Genomic DNA, 24,056 nt, shown 5'->3' with positions numbered 1-24,056 from the left:
AAACAGTTGTATTTATTCTGAGTGTTGCAAGTTGGAGCGCTGTTGCAGCCGCCACGCGTGCAACTGGCAGTCGACGGGGAATTGCAGCGGCCCCTGAGCACAAGCACATCGAATGGAGCAGAATGGAGTGCAGTGGAGTGGAGTGGAGTGCCGCTCCTCCAGAAAGTGTTAATTAGCAGCGCGCGTGCTAATTACCAATGCCAGTTGTGATTGCACCAATGACAGCAGCAACATCGGGAAGAGCAACGTGCAGCAGCAGCAACAGCTTCAGCGGCAGCAACAGCAGCAGCAACAGCAACAATAAGAATGTTTAAGGATGCGTAAATAAAACTAATAAATTTAAATAAATTCGAATTTATATATAAAAGGGCTTGTACGAAATACAAGTAGTATGGTATGGTTTTAATGTTGCTTTTTAACCTTAATGTTTGCTAAATTAATCAGATTCCTAAAAAAATCAGATGGGATATAAAACATGCTTCATTTTTTAGATCGCATTTCGTTTAGCTTGCGCTTCACATCCAAGGAAGTCCATTTGCATCCTTGCTGGAATTTTAATTTTTAGACTTTTACTTTTTGTTTCTCCACCATCCTAAAAGTGAGCTACATATATTTAGTTTCATGATCATAGTTGCCAGATCAACAAAATCAGGAGATTTTCCCTTTCCAATTACCTAGCAGCTCTGTCACAGCTCTGTAAAAGCGGCGCTTATCATATGTAACATAACGAGGAGAACAATTACAGTTACGAATTATGTTATAAATTTAACATTTAGCGAAATTCGGTATAAGTTTTGTTTTGAATACCTCTTTCAGGAACTCTAAGTGGGCATGGGACTTAAACCAATTAAACAGCCTAATTGGACGAGACACTTTATTGATCTTATTCTTTGCCTAGCCAATTTCTATAAAACTCCTCCCTCGGACAAGCTGAGTAAAGTTCTCTCTTCTTTTAATTGCAGTTGCAGTCAACTGTCAGAAAGTTCTTTGCTAATTAGACCATATTCATCTCATCACTACCAAACGTATTGCTGCTGTTAAGTATGGAAAAGCTCTGCGGATGAAAATAGTAAACACAACCAACAAGATCAGCTTGGGGCGTAATGTTAAGGCGTGCTTACAGTAGTGATATATTTTGCGGAAATGGCAAATCGCGGTTGTTATCGATGTCTGATTAATTTAAAAAAATATTTGAAATTTGTGTAACCATTCGCAGATAAATGGGTTGTCAACGGTAAATTTGTTGCTCATTTCTGAAAATTTGTTGCCCCTTTACCAAAAGCTGAACTTATAATTATTATTACGCATTATTATTACGAGAGTCAACGGGTGCAGATTACGTATCTAGCAGCCGTTCTAGCGTCAGGCCAAGGCGAGAGTCAACGGAAACGGACCACGAACGAACCAGAATCCTGCCTCAACAACCACCGGACCAAGGATCCCACATACTCCCGAGGAAAGGGGAGGGGCGGTACAACAGTACCGCAAGGCATGCCAAATAATTCTGCAGGGAAAAAAAGTCGAGGATTACAAGGATGATACGTTTTGTTTATATTCCAACTTACCGGCAAAAATTTGTTTATAGTCATCAAAGCTTAGGGAAGGGGGCGCCTCGATCACAAGGCGGTCGATCGGCACTCGATAGTGTCAATCGATGGGCAAAAACATCGGAAAAAGCAGAGTTTGGAGACTCTAGAGAAAGAGAGTTTGGAGACTCGGGAAGTGGAGAGAGAGAGGATGGAGACTCCGGACTTGCTGAAAAGAGAGTTTGGAGAGTCAGCAGGTTTAAAGGCAATTAACGGGACAAATCGAACTTTGGACCGGGCCAACGGTTAAATCATGGACTTTGGATCCGGAGACTGGAGACCAAAGGGATAAACCGTTAGAGGAGGCCTATATAAACAGGCCGAGCGCTGGAAGCAGGACCGACAGTCAAGGAAAGCAAGTGTACGAGTCAACAGCGTTACAACGACAGCAGCAGAGGAGCTACGATCGTGATAGTCACCAAGGAGCAAAATCGCTACGTCAAGACGTTCGGGACGAGAAGGTCTCCGAACTGAGACGCAGGTAGCTGAGGCCCAACGACGAAGCACGAGTAGCCAGGAGGCAAACAACAGGAGAGGCCAGACCTAAGCGGGCACCCGAGAAAGCGGCAGGGATTGTGGTGTAGACCCGGTGGACTGTGTAGGAGATCGCGTGCTTGAACCAGGCGATAGCCTGGTGTGTCCGTGCAATCCAAGCAGGCGTGGTACCGGCGCCACCAGTCCGAACCAGACGTGGGGTTGACGCGTTGCTGTTCCACAGGCGTTTGCCTTGGGGATCACAGCCGTGAGCTTCCGTGAGTCTGCGTACGACAACAATTCCCAGCCCACGCGACGAGCGCCCAACAACAAAGGCACCGCGCCACCCAGGACGACGAAGGCGGTAAGACAGTGGAACCAGGCCGCCGAGCAGGACACCCAGGTCCGACCGCACCGGCAGAAGAGAAAAGGTAGGGTGGAACGTTCGTCTTTCACTGGGCGTCTTGCTACAGGGACTGCGGCGTATCCGGGCGATAGCGCGGTGCGTCGGAAGGAACTGGACAAGCGTCTGGCGGGACCGGCCGGGACAGAGCAAGGGACAAGAGGTTGTGGCTAGCTAGGCGTATGCCTTTGAGAGCCCACCAATTGTTCACCCTAGTCTGAGAACGGTGACGCTTCCCTAAGCCCTCGACCTTTCTTCGCACGCGTCAGCGGCGATACCAGGCGAAGATCCGAGGCCACGGCGAGCGAGAGCAGAGGCGTCCGGACAATTGAAATACATTGTAAACTGAGATCGAATAAAGACCCGAGAACGAAACTGCGAGTGTTATTACTGGTAACCGGGTGATCACGTTATTCTATAAATTTGGTGGGACGAACACACAAACTCTACTGAGCTAGCCGCACGTATTTCGTAGCGAGCAGACCAAGCAAATCAGTTCGTTACAAGATTTACTTATTTACTTTGATGTAGATAGAAAACTATGCTTTCAGTGTTAACTTTTTAAAATACTGGTTTAATAAGTCCTATCGATTGATGTCTTGGAATTACAGACCTACTTTAAAAAAAAAGGATGCCAAAATGGCAAAGAGTCTCCAGGCAACTCAAGATATCGTCCTGCAGGGCACCCTTCGTAACTATTATCCGTATATTTTGAAGCGACATCTTAGAACCAAAATTTAGTAAGTTCGCCATTTCAGTTGTCTAGCAGCTCTGTTAATTAACCGTGCAGCTTATCAGCATTTAACAGCACACAGCGTAACAGCTGACGGTGCTAATCGATATCACGTCGCATGAAATAATCGATAGGTCACAACGAAAGTATACTCATATCGCGTATACGCACTATAAACAAACTTTATTAAGCATACGAACAGTGGTAATAAGACTCGAAATTGGGAGTGCAAAAAAACCCTACAAATCATATGTTTTTCCAACAAAATGTAAATTACAAATTAAACAACAGCGCTACCAGAATAATTAATCACGCAATATTATATTAATATATTAATATGTATTGAGTATTTTCATAACTGTTAAAAGCCTAAGCAAAATATAATATACATATGTATATACAATATTCACTGCAAAATTAAGATTTAAAAAAACAAGAATAGAGTAACTCTGCTCTAGACCGAGTAAAATGAGTATAATAACACGTTTAGGTAAATAAATATTCATCTGTTGAAATAAAGTAAACGCTTTGCCTATTGTAATTACGCATTTAGCCTGATTTATTTGCCTAGCGTACACAAGCAAAAAGAGGCGAGCAAAAACGAGATCGGAAGAGCAGGGCAAAGAGAAAGTCGCAAAGAGAAAATCGCGAGAGAGTAAAAGAGCGCGAGAAATACATATAAATAGAAATGTTCAATTTGGCAAACAACACTTTAGTTTGCTGAAAACCTCCACTGAAATCGGTTGTGTGCTGTGCTCCAGTGAAAAGTCCCCGAAGTTAACAATATTATCACCTTAAAAGCGGCGTCTCAAACAAAACACAAATACGCAGCACTGCTAAAAAGACAAACAACGGGGCTAAACCGAAAAACAAAAAAAGAAGCAAAAGACCAAATGAACAGACAGGCAGTCAATTGAAAACAAATAGTACAATGAAGTTTTATTTTTGGATCAGTTAGACTCTCGACAAGTAAAGGTAATGCCAAATAGAGTCCAAAATATATTCATACTCGTAATCTGCGTAGGCCAAGCGACCTAATTTCGGCGCTAAGCATTTCCCCTGACTTTATGTCTCTTTTTTCTTGTTTCTCACAATCTTGATAGTTTGGTTTGGTTTTTACTTTTGGCGTTATTTTGAATGGCCAATGTGAAAAATATGTGCTGCAAGTGCGAAAGATGGAATTTCATTCGCTGCTTCCTTTTTACAAACTGGCAAAACCGAGGGCTTAAGCTTTTTGTGATATAACATTTGAGGGCGAACCGGTCAAATGCACTTTCAGATATGCACGTGTCGGCGGATTTTTCGTCTTTTCTTCATTTCTTTGGTTGTCTTGGACACCACTTCACTTACTTGCCTGCACTCAAATACAGATGTGGCCAAAATACTAACGCTCATCTTGCAGGAAAATGCGTTCGGTTCAACACATTAGTCACATTAGCACAATATAGACTTGTGACACTTCGTGAAATGCCGTTTATTCGTTGCGCGGTGTTGCCCGCAATTAATTCAACAAGTGCAAAAAACTGCAAATAAAAGCCCAAATCGCAACAGAGTAAAAACTTGATCGGAAATGTATATATTTCACAGCCATCGCAAAATGCTGAAACGCTGAATTACAGGAAAAACCCATAGCGCCCACTCGGCATTATTCTGTTGGCCCAAACTGTGTGCATCGGCTGGCTTTCCATGTGCCTGTTACTTATAGTGTATAGTGTATATAGTATGTATGTGGTATCAAAATGAAGAGTTATCAGGCAATCAGTTTTGGCATATGTTATAACACACTTATCGGGCGAATCGAAGAAAACAACGCAGGTAGCGTGTTTGACCGGTAATCAGAGTGTACTTGGGAACTTGGTTACAACTTCGTGGTAAAAAGCCTTCAAGTCTCAGGAGGGAGACTATTGTCAAAGAATGAATAAATAAAAATGATTAGATAAAAGTGCAATTTAGGGCCAAACGGCGAATTGTTTAGCTGCAAGCAAGATTAAAACAAAATAGATTTCAAAAGAGAATGTAATCATAGTGGATATGCAAATAAGATTAGAAATACCAGATAAGAATGCACGGCCGGCCAGCCAAGAAAAGGAGAACCCGAGTCGAAATATTATGCAGTTGGGTTTTAACCGCTGCGCTTTTCAGTTCCGCGGTCGAGATAGAAAAAAACTTGCAAGCAGTTGTGAAATTAAATACATTAGTAATAATCCCTTAGCCAAAAGAAAAGTTGTAGTTGATTGTGTGTGTTCTTACCAATCCGATCCAAAGCAACTAACTAATTTATAATTTCCAAACTTCTATCATTCCAGATATTTAGTGCGGCGGAACTACAAGAGCAGAAGCACCCATTTAAAATTACCACAGTAAATTGAAGATATATATACGCGTTTATATATTGATTCAGCCTTTGGACTTTGGACGAAGTGCTCACGTGAAACATGGCCAAGTTAATCATAATTTGCCTCCTCTTACGGATTCTAAAATCATTTGGTGAGTCGATAATGCCGGAATTAGTTCATCAATGAAGTGAATCACTGCCCTCGGATAATTCGAATATTGTTTTTCCGACATTGGCTTTTGTTTACTTCGAACCTATTGAGATTGAGATACATTCCATTAAGAAAAAACAGAGGTGGAATGCCTACGTCACGGCAACAGCCTCATAAAGCTATATATATATCGTTTCGATCCTGCTCATGACGCGTCGAAACTATCTATAGCGTCGGATTTGGCCATATGCCATATGCGAATCCCCATTCTTCTTGTTCATTCGGTTTTCGGTTTTGCCTCGTTTTTTCCGCCCAAAAAACACATGTTGCCGCGCCAATTTTCTTTGTTTTGGCTTTATTTCTAAATTTCATTGATAATTCAAATGGCGGCGTATTATCTAAGTTTGTTTGTGTTTTCGGTTGTATTTCTTTGCGCTTCACTTTACATCTATATTTCGTGTTTCTGGGGCATTTCTCAAAATATTGTTTATTTTTATTCGATTCGTTTTTGTTTGGCTTTCGCTGGCGTGTGTTTTTCTATGAACCGAAATGACCTTGATAGTGAGATATCGAAGGCTGTTGCTTAAACTTTGAACAATATTACCTGAAGTGCGTCACAAAACTTTTGACCAGGGATTCCGAAATGGGAAACAGAAATGAAGTTAATTTTTCGAGTACCCTTTGAAATTTAAAATTTGAAGAAAGTTTTAAGTCACCATTAAACTTTATTTCGAGGATTTCTAAGAATTATGAAAATAAATTGTTTATTTATTTAAAGTTTCTATATACATATATATTGTCACATAGAAATGGTAACAAAAAATCCCTCAGTAATGATAGCATTCAATGTTCACATTGATTACTTTAAAGTTTAAACCATAAAAATATCATTAATAAATGGACATGGCAAATTATTATATTTATTTGCAAATAGAAATCTGCAAAAACGCAAGGCAGATAACACTATCGCTCACGGGAACATTATTTTAAGTAAAGCCCCTATTGACTTTGTGAATAATGCTGAAAATAGCTGGGGAGCACTTTCCACATACAGCCATATCAAAAGCCGATATAAAATATTTCCTCGCTCCCCAAGTGCAAATATTTATAGATATCGCGGTGGAAACATGTGTTAATCTGCTGAAATCTAATGAACTTAACCTTGAGTTTGGAGTGCAGTCTTGATTTTTATAGAAAGCCCAGGAGTGGCAACCCACACTTTTCGTATGGAATTCCATCTTAATCTGCGTCGGTTCCTTATCAAATTGGTGACAAACGACAGATAGTCTGTTCTACAGCGTGTTTGTTACGTATATATAGTTTCTAAACTCACACAGACCCATGGAGTCCAACTGGCAGTTGTTGTTGCCGTGTTTGCCCAGCGAATTCCATCTAGATGAATACGATAAGTGAACTTAGAGTAGCCAGAACGAAGGCAAGTTAAAGTCGATGAAGGAGCATATAGCTTTCTCAGGCAGGCCAGCCCCTCGAATTCTTGTCCATTACCTGATGAAATTATAATCCTCTTTTCGTGCAGGGAAACTAGTCAAAAAAGTCTAAGTGCACTTTGCACAAAATGGAGCTATTGAAAGTTTCAAAAATATTATCCTTCAGTTTAAGATAAGTTTACTGCTCGCTCATAAACCAGAAAACAACTGACGAGTAAGATTAACAGTTAAGAAAATATATAAATATATAAATCATATCACCTAGTTAAATAATTCATTTAAAGTTTTGTTTACTCTAATGGGAATTTATTGAACATTTTAAAAGTAAACCATTCGTTCACATACTTTTGAGTTGTTCTGAGTGCATTTGCTTCCGGCTAACCGCACAGAAAGGTGCTGGCTGACTAACCCAGTAAGTGAGCCATTTAGAGCTATATTTTTATGCCCCAACCAGTTACTAGGGGTGGCTGGTATATTTTGGCCTAGAAATTCCCGACTGTACTGGTTTGGGTTATGTCACCAAACCCCCGCCATTCCAGACTTTTTGTTATGGCAAATGCAAATGCGAATGAAAATGGATATGGAAATGGAAATGGGTGGACGGTAACACTGTTCCTTTTATTTAATGGCTGGCCTTGACAAAGGTTTGCCTCCAGTTTTCCTCCTGGCCAAGTCCAAAGTTTCTTGGGCATGGCAAAAATATTGATGAGCAATTCAGACGCCCATATGACCAGTAGACTTTGCTCTCTTGGCTTTTTGCGGTGTGCCGAGGAATTTCAGATGAGGGAAAGATTCTGTGATCATGACATTGCAGACTGATCTATATTCTGCGGTTTGTTTTCCTTTTTTTGTATCTTGATAAACGCTGTTCTATTTATTCTTTGCTAAATATCTTTTGTGGGCAAGACTCACGTCATTTCTTAATTTGATTGGCCGGCACTTGAAAAGGGGCCTGAGCTTTCTTAATCTATTATTTTTCTGCACTCGCATTATCAACAACTCAGTGTGTTTATTATATAGAAACGAGTTGGGTATTTGGCCATCGTCTAGGAATATCGTAATGAAATTTATAAAATATTTTCTTTCCCACGAGGTAAGGAGATCATTGACAAGTAATTAAATTATGTAATAATAAAACCCAATTGATTGATAGTTTTCGATTATAGGATTTCTTCTACAGCTCAGAGCTTTTAAAGAATTATGATAGTAGCGCAATCATAAAATTAGAATAGAGTGCAGAAATCGGTTAGTCGCCTGTATAAACATATTTATTTATTTTAATCTGATTTCTGATACCAGCCAAAGCTCGTAAGATATGGATAAAGCTCTTGTATTTATAGTAATTAACAGTGAAGTGCAGAAATCAGTCAACCAGTCTGATGCCACATTCATCGACCATGAATCATGGGGCTTGAAGAAAACGGGATCAACACCAAATTTAAATTTTGAAAGTCATGACAATGAAATCTCTCGGGTTCAAAAGATATTCATTTATTATCCACAAGTAATAGCTTTTCCACCTTTACCCAATGCCAAATGCCAAGTGGCCCAGATAGGAGTCTAATCTGAATGTGTACCGGCGAATAGAGTCCATGCCAAAGCTATGAGTCATTCGAGTTAGTCATGGAAACGCACAAATATATTGATGTAGGTATTTGCCCCTGGTTTATGTGCTTTTCCTCATATTTTTCGTGCTTTGTTGAAATATTTTCCCCTTACGATCGTCTCATCACCTCGGCATCCACACTGGCCCTGATCAGACCCATACTCCTGCTCAGCTGAAAGACCAATTTCGTGTTGAACTTCATGTCCGGCATGTAGGCCGGAAAGTGATCCGGATTGAGGGCAAATCGCGTAGACGTATAGTTGACATTCTGCGGATTAGGAAATGGAGAACCACCTGTTAGTTGGCGAATGAACATAATATTTGGAAGTATCGATTGAGGTTTCATTCAGAAAATTCGCCCTGGTTTTCGCGTTTAATGCGCATTGGATATGTTTATTTAATTTTGTTTACTTTCCGTTTTTTAATGATAGCGCTGTATTTTTGAACAGCCGTATAGATAGCTCTGTTTATTCGCGAGAATATTTGACTTATTTGTTGCTCTATTTACGCTCAGCTCGTAAAGATAAAGATTATGGGAAATTTTCACCAGATTTTGACTTTGAGTAGGTCAGAAAACGGTTGGTGCTGAATCAGGTGTATGAATTACCGTGCGTACCAACGGAAACCAACAATTTTATTGGAAATGGTTTATAGAAAACTGTGGTTTTCTTATAACCTGCTAGGCCACATCTCCTTAACTTACCATCTGCTACCTCTTACCTCTCCTTTTGTAATTGGTAACCACCAATGGTATTTAAAGTGAATAAAATTATAAATATTAATATTCCGCAATAAAGGTGTGCTTTCGACAGACTCCATTGCGAAATGTACATGAAAATGCGTCAGCAACCAATCTATTTTTGAGATCAACTACTTTGCAGCATCTTGCATTGCAACTTGACTTGGGTTCCCAATTATGAGTGCACAAAATAACCTAATAAAAATAAATTTTAACTTACCGCCAATAGGGGACAGGCATCTGGATAATTTCCCGATTGCAAGAGTTTTTGGAGCACGGCATTCAGAACTCGGTTCTTGCTGCGAAATTCTATCAGGTGACAGCCATCCACTCGAATTTTAAAAAGTTGCTGCAGGAGACGGTCCTTTCGATTGGCGAGCTGGCCCACACTAAGCTCCACCCACATTTTTGGGATAGATCGGCGCAGCCGCAGCAAGGTATTCAGGAAATTTCCCTGCTTCTTCGGCATTTCCACAATATCGCACTTGAAGAGCTCCGCAGTAGTGGGGTCAATGACCGAACAGTTGATGTCCCGCCAACGTATCTCGAAATCGCGCTACAAGTGGGGGAGCCATTAAGCAAATGCTCATCATATGCCGAGTCTATAAACCTAGGGACTTAGTCACGCTGGCTACTTTTGGCCAGGAAGAACGAAAAGTGCATTTCGCTTTGGCGTTTAAGTAGCCTGTTTGTTTGAATCATCGATTTTTAGACTGTACTAATATACTACTATATTTATAAATGTGGTGAGCCTACGTTTTAAAAATGGGTTATGGATCTGTGAGTGTGCAGGTGCAGTCAAATATTCTGGCACATTGCTGGCATTTTGTAACTCAAACATTTTCAATTATTGTTGTTTTATGGTTGTAAAATATTTAGAACTTGTTCGTACAAAAGTGACATGAACGACTTTTTTAGGGTTTCTTGGATAAAATTTATGCAGCGTTGCTCTTTGTTAATAGATATAAATTCCGGTTTTATATATTATAAATCACATCTGTACGTACGGTTGCCATAGTTGGCTGCCGTAGAATCGGCAAAACCAGACAGCATAATACTAGTAATCCCCTCAGAAAGGCGTCAGTCATCATACTAACGATGGCCATCGAAAGGCACACATTGCGGCCCCAGTGCAGTAATTATTAAAAATAATTATTATTATTATTTTGTATAGGAAACATATAAATTCAATATCGGCGCACATCTGTTCGCCTGCTTTCATTTGCCATTATTTGTTTTTTGTGGGTTGAAAGGGGTACTTCGGAAATGTGGGGGGTGGTGTACTGACATTAATCAGCCATTTTACGCCAGGCCGTATACTTTAATTGTAATTGTGCAATTTGTACAAAATAATGCGAAATAATCACCGCGGGACATCCATACCCCCATCGTTTGTTTTCATTTTGCATATGAAATAATGTGTGAAGTCGAGTTGCGGTTATATCGCCTTGTTTGTTTGTTTATTTTACTTATTAAAAATGTATTTAAATGCATTCCTGCTGGCTTTGATTCAACAAACAGTGGTACTTGTCATACAAAATGGTCCAAACATTTGTAAATAGCCCATAACTCATCTGGAAGAAAGCGACTTTCAGTTGCGAGTCGCATTAGTTATTTTTGAGTTCCATTTGGCATTTGGCGCTTACCCTTCAGCTTTCCCATATGGCTGACTTCAGTTTGCACTTATAATTAATGATGTGCGCTTTAATATACATTTGGCTGGTGGTGTATGGTAGGCAGACCCACTACCATAATTGATCTATAATTAAGATAAGGCTTACTACGCCTGTCGCCGCCGGCTTAAACGGGACCAAAAGGTAGAGTAGACAAAAAATAGAAAGCGTTGAGCGTACGAAATGTTTTGTTTACGCGATTCTAACGCATTAGTTGGCCACTTCATAAACCTTGGGGGGCATGTACCAAATGGTGGAAGCAGAATGAAGCAACATAATGGTAAATGGTAAATGGTTAATGCTTAATGGGTAGTATGTAGTGGGTAATGCTAACCGTGAAGTGAAGTGAACTGAACTGAACTCTCTTAATTGGTAGCTATGCGGAAAGCAGCCAAATCTGGAGTGACGAACGATTATTTGCTCTACATGCTGGCGATTAAATGAAATCGCATAAATTACGCTTACTTAGGACGTGTGAGAGAGGTTCGCAAAAAGATTGATTGCTTTTTGTTCTGTTAGAGTGAAGGAAGTTTTCACAAAACAAATAAAACAAATAAAAGAAGAAATACATAGTAGTACTGATTAACGCAGGTCTGATGTCACATTTGTCGGTTTAATTCGGGTGCGATTAAATCACATCTGTCATAGTTTATTTTAATTTTGAAAGCTTTTTGTTTACGATCACAAAAGTCAATGACAGTGCGACAACTACAGTTAGGTTATTAAAATAATTAGCACGGGAATAAGCTGAATTTAAAGGGGATTTATTTTTTAATAATTCATACACGGTTGGCCGATTTTCCATTTGATAGGCACATTTTTTGTTTTAAATTAAATTTGATTGAGTGGCTCCTTTAGAAATAGTTCAGCTTATGTTTTATTCAATAGGCTCGGTGGGTTGTTTATTGTTTTCAAAAAACCAGTTCGCAAAGGTTTTACTTTGAAAACTAATTCCAATTAGAACCATATTATGAAATGTATATGTTCTTTACTTTAAATAGATGGTCCATCTTATTCATTTTGTGGCAGTGATTTTCCTAGATTTAATCGCCACTTTTCCGTGACTCATTCATCCCTGTGATTCATGGCTAGTAAATCACGGCTAACCGAATTGCTGTCTTCCTGGTTTACGGGTTACTAACATCACCGCTTTATGACTGCCTTAATGACCAACAATTCGCTTAAAATGTCATAAAATGTACGAAAATATTATAATTCCCTGCGGAGATTTAGAGTCGCCATCAGCAAATTATCAAAGAGACACTTTTTCAATGTTCACGGTGATTGACGTGAATGGGCATAGTAGAAATAAGCGGAAAATGTTAAAAATAAATAGTTTCTCGTGCGTTTTTTTCGCTTGAAGCAAACCTGAAAGGTCTGTAATTACTCAATCAACTGTTTGGTCTTCGTCGCTTGTAATGGCCAACATCTTAGGGACTGTCGTACCCCCACTTTCGAGAACGACGACATTTTAGATAGTAGTTAAAAGTAAACGTCGACCTCCTCCTTGATTTTTGTTATTTTAGTATTTTGTCGTGTAATGTTCGTTTTGTTTGGTTTAAGTAACTTTGCATGTCAACGAGCGTGTCAGAAAAAAACGAAAAGCAAAAATAATCGACTGCTAATTGCACTGGAATTTGTTTCTCCCGTATCTGTATCTGGTTTTTGTGAGCTCCTCCTCAGCTTCCCTGCCTGAATTGCATTTTTGCATGCCGGCCTTCGGCTGTAGATCAATCAAAAAGAAATATGGATCGCCTCGTTCGCAGCTTCAAAGTATCCGTATCTCCACATCGCTGTGTCTGTATCTGTGTTTCTCTGTATCTGTATCTGTGGCCAGACCGGTGACGTAAGTGGGCAGTAGCACTTCTGCTGCTGCTCCCCTATAAAATCATCATAATCGCATCCGAAACCATAATGATCATCGTCGTCGCCAGAGATCTCCGCTAATGAGCCCCGACCCATTTACTTATAAGGCGGATATGTGCTTAGGTAATTTGCATTGAATTTTTGTAACCTTTGGAACCTGGATACCTTCCCCAACGCCCCACCGTCTCATGTCTCGTTTTTTTTTTGTTCGATTTTTTGCTGACCCAAGAACCATAAAAAGTTACCACTATCCGTAGGGGTCAATAAACCCACAGTGCAAAGCAACAAATAAATAAATATCCAAAACGAAGAAAGCAAGGTGTTCCCTGCACATGGCCAATTATTATTGACTAGGTAAGCACTAAGATATATGTATATACAACACTTACTAGACTCCAGATTCAGAATGAATACGTTCCGTACAAGTTGGGTTCCGTTGAGTTATTTTTGCGCGTCTTGCAAAGCTATGTTCGGGGAACTACAAGGAAAGCAGTTATAAATGTTGTAAATGTGACACGACTGTCTTCATTCTGGTCTCTTATGCGTAGAAGCTTCTATCTAGATAAATAATCGGCTTCAAGGTATTCGAGCTATGTATTCCTATCGATCCAACACGCACACATTTTCAGCGCCCTTCTATGCGCTTCTCAAACAAACGAGTACTGTCACGCACACAGAACCAAGCATATGAATAATTGCCCCGTCTGCTTGCTGTCATATAGATCGCTGCGACCTGATAGCCGAAGAATAAAGCCAGAACGACGAAAGCAACAACTTATATCTATTTTAAATTACGTTCAATTAAATGCGCTTCACCTACAAAGTCTGCGATAGTGACGTCAATATCGAAAATAATTGATAACCTTCGATCACGATCGGGAAGAGATTGTAACAGACTTGCTTTGATGGGTCGCATTTTTGTAACAAACTTTACCACACCACATAAACAGAAAACACACGCAATTGGGGCAATATTCGTTCAATGAAACGACCGATCCATATCGATACAGTAAGAGAGGGCTTCAAATCTTTCGGTTTTGTTTGGTAGAGCACTTGTGTATCTACTTTTGTTTCCTCGCACTGTTATTGTTCTTGTCATTCCCATTTTTATCGCTCTGGCGCCTTCTACCCCCTTTTATACATAATTCAATGATAAAATGTCAAAAATCAATAACAATAAATAAATGATAAACGAGAGTGTCACTCCCGTACTTTGTATTCCACCAAAAATAAATATCATTCCGTTTGTTTTGATTGGATTTCTGCTTTCTTGCAGAAGTTTCCTATAAGTGTGCCTAATCAAATTGCCATTTTATAAATTTACCTATAGGTTTATTGAATAATTCATGGCTATTTGGCTTGCTGGATGGAATGTGATTTTCAAGATCGATCGATATGTAAATATTGAACTTGAAGGTCATATCAGAACGGTGCTTTTTGGGTCTACTTGGAGTACAATTTTACAATTTTGTAATAGATATATAATTTAAAAATTCAAATCTATAAAGAAGACAGTTTTAATTGATTCTTAACTTTTCAAATACCAAGGAATTTCTTTTTAAATAAGCTAATCTTTGTTAAGCACCAAATTCTAATAAATTCTTTATCCCTTATTGATTACAGCTATGCCCATTATTGACCCAGATAGTATAGATGACTCCCCCGCTTGTCCACCTTGTGAAAATGACTTTCCCACCTGCTACAAAGTGATCGTCGAGGTTGAAAGGGGGAATGGAATGCCCGGTAGCTGTTGTCCTCGCTACGAATGCCTCGATGAGGAACCTGTCTGCGATGTGTCCAAACGGAGATTCTATAAGAACAAATGCACTGTGTGCGATCCTTGCGATCCGTTGGCCATTCAATGCAAGGAAACATGTCCAATCGAGGAACTGGAACCCAATTGTTGGTTGCCTGACATTAATGAGTACAAAAGAAATGGTGATGTTTGGCTGGAAAACAATGGTTGTTATAACTGCATTTGCGATGGTGGAAAAGTCTCCTGTAATGCTGTTCAGTGCCGTCACGTATATCTGTGCAGCAATCCCATTAAGGTCAAGGGAATATGCTGTCCGATTTGTCCGGAAGAACTCGGTGTGAGTAACGATATCTTCGGCGATAGTAATCACGAGTATAGAAACTCCACTTCAGCTTCAATTTTGGACAAAAGTGAATCCCCCAGTTCAGAGAGTAGCTCCACTGTGCCAACAGAAATTTCTGATTCCGTTCCAAGCACAAAGGGTTCAGTCAGTAGCCCATCTACATCATCTGAAATGGCCACATCCACTCGAAATACAAGTGAAGTATCCAGTTCCACAGAATATTCAATTACAGATTCCAGTTATGAACAATTTGGAGGTTTTGGCACTTCCGAGTCGCCGGATCTCAAACCCGACTCAGAAGAACAAGAAACTAGTTCTGATTCTCCTATTGAGACTACCACAAATCCAACCACGTCCGACGATCTAGAAACTTCCTCAGTTTCAAGCACTTTCATTGAACTTCCCACTTCAACAGAGGATGGTATCACCAAAATGTCTTTTAATGATGATAATAGAGCACCAAAAGCGATTGATGAGCCCACTGTGATCTTAGTTACTGCATCTAACTTCTCAGTGGCAACTGATAATCCCATCACGAATCAACCTGCTGTCCCCGAATCCACCAGTCAAATTAAGGATCTCAACAGCATGGAGATCCAACAAATAACATATCCCTACGCAGAGGTGCCCCAGGAGCACATCCAAACCGATTGGCCGTGGGAATGCGTAGTTGTAATGGTGTTAGTTATATTTTTAGTGTTGATATTTCTTTATGCCATCGTGAAGAGATATTCCATAAGCAAAAAATACCATGCCATACCATTAAATCCAGTTCGAAAGTTAAATGACACTGAAAAAACAAAGGCGGAGCAGAAGTTGTGATTCCTACACAGAGAATATGATAGTTCCAGGCTGCCATCTCAGTTTATCAGTTCGTGTTTTCTCTGTGTGAATTCCAACATCCTGCAGACTGATTTTTGATCTTAAAAATTATACCAAAATAGTGGAAGAAGTCTGCATGTTAATACTACTTAGGAAAAGAAACTATACTTTGTCGTCCTTCAAGAGATAAGCACACAATTTGATCTTTAAACTATGCTCAAATCAATAAATAAAGCGATTAGGTTTAGCAGTAGGAGTTAAGCATTTAAGAAATACATTATTAATTATAATTGGAAAGTATTAGTTTGATTGTAAATTATAATTACTGTACAACCAGAATTGTCGCATTAGAGTGATTACACATCAAACGCTCGCACTCATATAATTTTAAATTATTATACCGAACACTCATCAACTACATTCATTCCAAAGCATAAAAAATAAAGAAAAAGAAACCAAAGCTAAACGAAAACTAAAACGTCTTTGACAATGGAAGTCCGTTTTTCAGTTTACCAACTCTAGTCCCCCAATTACAGAACATATAAGCGGGAAGTCCATATAAACATTAAAAAAATTGGAATTTTTTACTTCGACCATTACGAATTAGATCGATTGCTAATGGAAATCGTTATATTCATATGGTTATGTTCATAAACTTAATATTGAACCATATTTAAATCCATTTTTTTGTAAATTTAAAGACAAATTTTTAGGAAATAAAAGCTGTTGTGTTTAGTCAGGAGACGAAAATCGTTTTCAACTTCCCAACTATATGAGTCAGCACCTCCGCTGTCGTGGAATCTGGAAGCTCATCCAATACGGATGTGGTGCTTCCCGCCAAAACGCCCACTCGGGGATCTATGGGCAGAGTTCCGAGATGTGGTACTTGGGCGTAATTGGCCAGTGAGGCGCCACCGTTTGACGAGAAGATATTGGTGCACGAGGTGCAATGGGGGCACACGAACCTGTGGAAATCAAATATAAGATAATTTAGTCAAACATGAGATATATTATCACCTGGTTAAAGTGCACAGGTGTCGCCCTGCCGCAAACATGACGCGTAGAAGCGTCCAATTAATATCTATATTTGCATTTTCAATAGGTCAGTCTTTTGCATTAGGGTAAAGCTAATAGATGCCTATAGATACCTATATTTTTCAATTTGTTCCGGACAAATAAACACTAAGCCTATTTTGATGAACGACACGAGGTTTAACAATCTCAACGAACTTACCCGCTCATATTCTCGACGATGCCCAAGATATTGATGCCGGTCTTCTTGCAAAAGGTAATCTCCTTGCGCACATCATCCAGGGCCACCTCTTGCGGAGTGGTCACAATTATGGCTCCGTGACATCCAACCTCCTTCAGGCATTCCATTACAGTGATGTGCTCATCCGATGTGCCGGGTGGAGTATCAATAATAAGGTAATCCAGCTCATCCCATCTGACATCGGTGAGGAACTGCCGGATCATCATGGTCTTCTTGGGACCACGCCAAATGACCGGATCCTCGCGGTTCTTCAATAAAAACCCAATAGACATCACCGCTAGGGTTTGGGATTCATCCGTATAGACAGGAACCCATCCCTCGTCGCACTGAAAGATATCCCGTCCTTCCAGACCCAGTAGATATGGCACACTCGGTCCACACAGATCTATATCCAGCAAGCCAACCTAGTGATTAAGCGTATTAGTAATTTTAAAAATTTCTGTGTAATCTTTTGTGGTGAAATGGTTTGGCTTACCTTGAATCCGTTTTTTCGCAGTGCCAGAGATAACTGGGTGCTTACTGTGGATTTTCCGACTCCGCCTTTTCCTGATAGCACTACGATAATATTTTTAACTTTCTCTAGCATTTTAAAACGATTTGCAGCTTATTCCGAAATCAATACAATATCGTGGATTGCTTTTTGGTCAACAAGTGCCATCAGCTGTTCAGGGCTACGGTGATAGCGTTAGGGGTGTTCCACAATTCTATTATGTTGCAATATCTGAAATAAGTAATATTATGCGAGACCTCTGTTATGTTGGCGTGTTAGATATGTTAGATACTATCATTTTTATTTATCTGTTTGTAAACAAAAAATAATTTTATTCCTCTCGTGGCATTCATGGAGTTTTGACTAATATTAAAAATATCTGGTGAAAAACAAACGAATAAAGGGCACTAAGATATAGCAACGCAATACAATAACAATACAATTATATATTCTGTAATATAACTAGGTTAAATATGTTATAACCGTTAAAGTAGGGATGTAAACTCTAAAATGTAAAACTGTAGTGTACATTGTTCCGCATTGCTTTTCGAATTCGTTCTGTAACAAAATAGAATACCTTTGGCACTATATGTGTGCCGGAACACCCCCTACGTTCCGCACGTCATCTGGCAACGATCCTGTTATCAAGTCAGACATTCAGCCCTCCGGCAACACCACCGCCGGCAAGTGTCGATTTTTATTGGTCCAAGTCGCGCGCAGCATGTTAATTGACAACAACAGACGGTAGCTGGCGAATGATAAAATAAACGTGCGCCGATCGAACGCGAATCGAGGATCCAGGAGCCGTGCCAACGCTATAGCAAACGAGGACACCCGAGCCGGGCGCCACAGAAACCGCTGCGAGGAGACCAGAGAGTGGGAAGCCTTGGTGGAATCGAATCGAATGTTGCGCAACCTTCTGTCCCCGCATGTACTTAGCCACCAAACCGATTCCGAATCCGATTCCGAGCCACCAACCACCTAACAACAACCACATCACGCCATCCGCTTACATTTGATAATCGAATTTAGTTAGGCGATGAAGAAGCGAACTAATTCACGTGGCACACCGACCTCGTCGGGCGATGCGGTACTGCCCACCACCTCCTCCTCCGCCGGCGATGCTGAAAGGGATCATCCCGCATACAAATCGGGCGCGGCCAGTGCCCCGGCTACGCCCACTAAGAGGCGGGACGGTAGCGATGGCAGTGGCAGCAGTGCAGGCGCACGGAGGAAGCGAAAAGATGAGATCGCCCAGACATTTGTGATCGTCAACGAACGTCCTGTGGACGACATATCTCTGGACTTCTTCTACAAGCCACACACCATCACCCTGCTGGCTGTTTCGGTACTTGCTGTCATGTACTTTGCGTTCGTCAGGTGAGTAGAGAAGCCCATAAACCAGCAGGAAAACCCATTGTAACCTCTGGCAAAAAACTGACTTTGTTGGGATGTTTGTATACCAAAGAAAGTTCATTAATCCTTAATAGAACGCAATTTCATTGCTAACTCGTTATTGGTTAATTTCAATCATTTATTGGTTTTTATTTCAATCTCAGTTTTTTGCCTTTGTCGGCTGAGAAAAATCATTGAGTTTTGCTTGTTAACCCATTGAACGTTTATGCGGGTATTGTGGCCTCGTTAATTTGATAAAAGATCTGTTAGTTTGAAGTTTGTGGGTAAAGGTACATATATTGGCCTTTATATTGCACCGACTGAATTTTAAGATATGACAGCTTACGCTTAATGTGCGCTGTCCGAAAAGAAAAAGAGTTTGTAAATCCATATCTGTCATTACTGATTACTCCCTTTGAAAGGTACGTTAAGCTTCTATAGTACTGGTCTTAACCCTTATCAGTATTACATAACTGGTCTGTACCAGTTACCCCTTAGTAACAATAGTTTATTTTGCATTGGCTTGTAAAAAGTATACCTAATTGTTCAATCTTTCAGCATCTAGAAAAAGATGGCGAACAACTTTTATTAAACATTATAAATGCTTGGTCTTGTTTTAACCAATAAATAATCCATTACATAATATTCACATAATTTCAATTACTTTTCAAATCACGAAAAATTAATTAGTTTTAATACCATCACTATAACCGAAGCCGAAAAAATGCACTTAAAATCCTTTTTATCAATAAAGATCCTGGTTTGTACCCTATCTTTAAAAAAAAAAGTTTAAGGAAATCACGATTTTTAATCAAAAATCTGTCGCCTGTGCCTTTATATATAATATTAGTTTTTGTACTGGGGTTAAGCACTTAAAAATATCACGAATACTCTGCCAAAAGTGTCAACTCAGACAGCCGAAGGTTCAAAAAACGAAACTAATATGTGTATGCGCTAGATATATATATATATATACATATGTATATGCGCTAGACTAGCGAACTGTATATTAAAGTAGAATCGCCTAAGACACATACGTTATGTACTCGACGTTCACTTCATCGTGCCATTGACCCCCAAACCCCATCGAAAAACGTGCTATGCTGATAAGGAATACTATGACTGAAATAGTAGCGCTATTGGAAGCCAAGATCATCCACTTAGCAATGCAATTTCGTTACAGAAACGAGGCGAACGTGGATGAGAATCTCTGGGCCGGCCTCCTCTGCATTGTGTTCTTCTTTCTGATCATCTCGGTGATTGCATTTCCCAATGGACCCTTCACACGACCCCATCCCGCCGTGTGGCGGATATTATTCGGATGTTCTGTACTGTATCTGCTGACGCTACAATTCCTGATGTTCCAAAACTATCCGACTATCAGGAGCATATTCTACTGGATTGATCCAAAGTTGAAGAACTTCCATATCGATATGGAAAAGGTAAGTTGTTCGTTGAAATTAACTGGCTAAAATGTAACCATCAATTTCATAATTTATAGGAATATGGCGTCAATTGCTCGGACATCAGTTGGGATCGTGTTAAAGGCCACTTGGACGTGTTTGCCTGGGGTCACTTCTTGGGCTGGGCCTTTAAGGCCATCCTGATCCGTCACATGGGCATTCTGTGGGCCATTTCCGTCATGTGGGAGATTACCGAAATAACGTTTGCGCACTTGTTGCCCAACTTCATTGAGTGTTGGTGGGATGCTCTCATCCTGGATGTGATTATCTGCAACGGACTTGGAATTTGGATGGGTCTGAAGATCTGCCAGATTCTGGAGATGCGTGAGTACAAGTGGGCCAGTATTAAGGACATATCCACCACAACGGGTAAAATCAAACGTGCCATGCTGCAGTTTACGCCCGAGAGCTGGTCGGCCATTCGCTGGCTGGATCCCAAGTCCACGGCGATGAGATTTGCCGCCGTCATTCAGCTTGTGATATTCTGGCAGGTCACCGAGCTGAATACTTTCTTCTTGAAGCACATCTTTGAAATGCCACCGGATCACTTCATTGTGATAGGTCGCCTTATTTTCATCGGTCTGTTTGTAGCGCCTTCGGTTAGGTAAGTTTTTGTTATAAACATTTTGTCGCTAATAAAATCTTATCTAAAAATAATTATTCTTTGAATTTCAGGCAATATTACGTGTATGTCACCGACACACGCTGCAAGAGAGTCGGCACCCAGTGTTGGGTTTACGGCGCCATCATGGTCTCCGAAGCTATTCTGTGCATCAAGAATGGCAAGGAGTTGTTTGAGCGCACGCAAGCCATCAACATTGTCCTGTGGCTGACTGTCCAAGTAATAATCTCGGTGGCATTTGTCTACCTCGCGGTTTACTGGCAGGTAAGAGCCAATTTGAATACCAGTTGAGAATACAAGTGTGGTAACCTTTATATTTTATCCTTTTAGCAGCGGCAGCTGAAAAAGGTTTCATCGACACCCACAAAAAGAAAAGAAACTAGTCCTGCCACATCATCCTCGCCCACGAAAGGTATGTATGTATAGCCATTTAACAACTGCAAGCAACATTAAATGGGGTGAGAAACATTGTTAAAAATTCTTTGAATAGTTGTGAATGGTTGTTTACAATTTCCATTGCTGTCTTGGTTGGATAACTTAGAAAATAGGGTATCTATTGAAATGCTATAACTGGCATTTCCTCAAATGTGGCATACAAAATTTCCATCACTTCAATCCCTTTAATGTTGGCTGCCTTATGACTAACTTTTTCTTTTGCTCTTGCTGACTTACTTTATTATTGGCTCAATTTATGGTTAATCACACTGTTTTCTCAACTCTTTGCTCTCCATTTAAAATCTCCTTACGTTTCTCCCCTTCTCTATCTCTTTCTCAAATTCCCCTCGGATTGCATTGCCACAAAAAAGCACATTTGCCAAGGAGTAATTCCATTGATGCACCCAATATCATGCACTACGATATTAAAATTAAAATAGTCTAACCACTTTTTGTTAACTTTTATATCTGCTACTTTTGATTTACAATTCATTCGTTTCACTTTTCTAGGTAAATTGTCGCCGCAAAAAGAGAAGAAAGTAAAATAAGAAGTTGATATAGAAAGAACTTGAAAGCTGCAGAAACAAAGTGGATCAGGCCATTCTTTAAATTAAAAAAACCAAACAGAAAAGAGAATTATGTACATACACTAAAGAAAACTGTACTGATTAAATTAAATACATAACATGTAAATATATATATATGTATAAAAGATATATATATATATTTATTAAAAAGACGAAAGTGGAATTACTTGTTAATAAGAGAATATAAAGGACTTGCTATGTTCTAGTGCTAGATTAATACAAATGATTTAATTGTCTTAGCTTAAGCTCCCAACCAATCTGGCTTTTTCGAGTTATGTACAGAAGCGCGACAGATTCTAGACCTCCAGGAATGCCGATACGGTCTTCTTGACCGCATCGCGGGCATAGGGGATGTACGACAGCGAGTACCAGGTCATGGCCAGAGATTGTATGATAATGAAAATTAGCGTGAGTCCAGCCCTTTTCCACTAAAAACAAACACAAAAAAGCAAATCAAATAAAAATAATAATAAATCAAATCAATCGATTGTCTCGTACTCTTTTCGTTCAAGTTATATAAAAATTAACCAATATTCTGAATATGACTGTTAGGTTATGTTAAAGCTAACAAAGTTCAATTTGCTTTATCTATTTTTATGAAGTATGGAATCGTTTTCTTCCGCTATTTCATTGGGTAAAAAATGTATAACTTTAAACATAAAGGAAACGTTTTCTACAAAACCTGCAAACAAATGCGACATGCTATAGGTATGAAAGTTAGTTATTTTAAATTGTTCATGAATGTTTCAAAACATTCAAAGTGCAATTTAAAGTCGAAACCTAAATAATTGTGGTAACTTTGGTTGGAGAATGGAAACCTTACCACAATAGCAGCTATGAACGTCAGGACCATCATGACGAGTACTATGATGGTGGCGATCAGCCGGGTTTCAGCAAACATTTTCTTGATCTGCTTGAAGGGACCCATGAGGAAGCAAGTACTGAAACCCGAGAAGAGACACTTATTAGCCGGTCTATGTGAAGTACGAGCTGAACCAGTAACGCGCTCACCTGGCCATTGAGATGACGTTTCCTAGGGTGTAGAAGACCGCAAAGACCACAATTCCCCTGTGCAAAAATAGGGCGACCGAGCCGAGTAGGGAAAGTAAAATGCCCAAGACGAAGCAGATGATAAATCCCTTGATGCGAGTGGACCAACTTAAAGTGGACATGTCGTTAATCTGCGTGAATAATTGATATTAACTAAATGGACTGATAAGCGTTGAGTCACACAGCTTTGGTCGCCATGTGATCAGTGGGGCGTTCCCAGCTCACAAACGACACAATAATGATAAATCCTTAATCCACAATTAGTTATAGGTATTTAGTGAGATCAGTCCCATTAGAAACTTCTTCACCTGTGTAATGATACTGCTCTCCTCTTCCGGAGTGGGCTCATCTCCACTCAGCACGCGGCGCAACTTGTCCATTATGCTGTCGTTGAATTATGTTCAATAGGTGGCAGACTTGGATTCCCGGCTCTCTTCTGGGGTTTGGCACATACAAAGATTTCCTCTATTTTTATGCTCTGGAATTTTCACACCATAATAAATCCAAGATCAGACCTAGCGTGACCGTGGTTATAACCGTTAAAATATACCCTCTGACTAACAAATATACCAAAAATTTGTTATTAAATATTCATCTTGAAAAAAATCTTAAGAATACAAATGAGAACTTTATATCTAAAAAGCTCAATTTTTATTCAAGAACACCCATTAAATAAAAATCGTTTGTACCTAACAAATATGTTTTAATATCAGCGAATATTCAAAATTTAATTTTAGCTATTTCAAGCTAAGATACCATACTTGGAATCTTTGGAAATCAACTGCTGGCTACATTTTTGCAGTCTG

General features: G+C 39.8%; 5 protein-coding genes across 6 annotated transcripts; 2 read left to right on the top strand and 3 right to left on the bottom strand.

Annotated features, from left to right (window-relative positions):
• Nucleotides 1-3,924: 3,924 nt before the first annotated feature.
• On the top strand, nucleotides 3,925-16,407 carry LOC122615621 (von Willebrand factor C and EGF domain-containing protein). 2 transcript variants are annotated; one of them, XM_043790636.1, is made up of 3 exons: nucleotides 3,925-4,171; nucleotides 5,503-5,683; nucleotides 14,638-16,406. In XM_043790636.1, exons 2-3 carry the CDS (start codon nucleotides 5,632-5,634, stop codon nucleotides 15,933-15,935), a joined length of 1,350 nt encoding a protein of 449 aa, XP_043646571.1. In that variant the 5' UTR covers nucleotides 3,925-4,171; nucleotides 5,503-5,631; the 3' UTR covers nucleotides 15,936-16,406. The 2 variants fall into 2 exon arrangements, with proteins under 2 accessions (XP_043646571.1, XP_043646573.1); XM_043790638.1 differs by lacking the exon at nucleotides 3,925-4,171 and adding an exon at nucleotides 5,335-5,432 and having other exon boundaries at nucleotides 14,638-16,407.
• Nucleotides 7,722-10,566, bottom strand: LOC122615623. The gene is made up of 3 exons (XM_043790640.1): nucleotides 10,483-10,566; nucleotides 9,696-10,031; nucleotides 7,722-9,004 (listed from the first exon to the last, which is right to left on the bottom strand). Exons 1-3 carry the CDS (start codon nucleotides 10,564-10,566, stop codon nucleotides 8,846-8,848), a joined length of 579 nt encoding a protein of 192 aa, XP_043646575.1. The 3' UTR covers nucleotides 7,722-8,845.
• A 149-nt stretch (nucleotides 16,408-16,556) lies between the features above and the next one.
• LOC122615622 (cytosolic Fe-S cluster assembly factor NUBP2 homolog 1) lies at nucleotides 16,557-17,871 on the bottom strand. Its single transcript, XM_043790639.1, has 3 exons — nucleotides 17,684-17,871; nucleotides 17,170-17,612; nucleotides 16,557-16,900 (listed from the first exon to the last, which is right to left on the bottom strand). Exons 1-3 carry the CDS (start codon nucleotides 17,792-17,794, stop codon nucleotides 16,672-16,674), a joined length of 783 nt encoding a protein of 260 aa, XP_043646574.1. The 5' UTR covers nucleotides 17,795-17,871; the 3' UTR covers nucleotides 16,557-16,671.
• A 484-nt stretch (nucleotides 17,872-18,355) lies between these two features.
• Nucleotides 18,356-22,298, top strand: LOC122615620 (phosphatidylserine synthase). The gene is made up of 6 exons (XM_043790635.1): nucleotides 18,356-19,078; nucleotides 20,277-20,535; nucleotides 20,595-21,160; nucleotides 21,232-21,442; nucleotides 21,509-21,590; nucleotides 22,124-22,298. Exons 1-6 carry the CDS (start codon nucleotides 18,738-18,740, stop codon nucleotides 22,159-22,161), a joined length of 1,497 nt encoding a protein of 498 aa, XP_043646570.1. The 5' UTR covers nucleotides 18,356-18,737; the 3' UTR covers nucleotides 22,162-22,298.
• A 16-nt stretch (nucleotides 22,299-22,314) lies between these two features.
• On the bottom strand, nucleotides 22,315-23,783 carry LOC122615624 (vesicle transport protein SFT2A). Its single transcript, XM_043790642.1, has 4 exons — nucleotides 23,559-23,783; nucleotides 23,212-23,381; nucleotides 23,024-23,141; nucleotides 22,315-22,628 (listed from the first exon to the last, which is right to left on the bottom strand). The coding sequence occupies exons 1-4, from the start codon at nucleotides 23,628-23,630 to the stop codon at nucleotides 22,497-22,499; spliced, it is 492 nt and encodes a 163-aa protein (XP_043646577.1). The 5' UTR covers nucleotides 23,631-23,783; the 3' UTR covers nucleotides 22,315-22,496.
• Between the last annotated feature and the right edge of the window lie 273 nt (nucleotides 23,784-24,056).

This window comes from Drosophila teissieri, chromosome 3L, assembly GCF_016746235.2.
Source record: "Drosophila teissieri strain GT53w chromosome 3L, Prin_Dtei_1.1, whole genome shotgun sequence".
NCBI classification, from domain to species: domain Eukaryota; kingdom Metazoa; phylum Arthropoda; class Insecta; order Diptera; family Drosophilidae; genus Drosophila; species Drosophila teissieri.
This window is presented reverse-complemented; position numbering and strand designations above follow the sequence as displayed.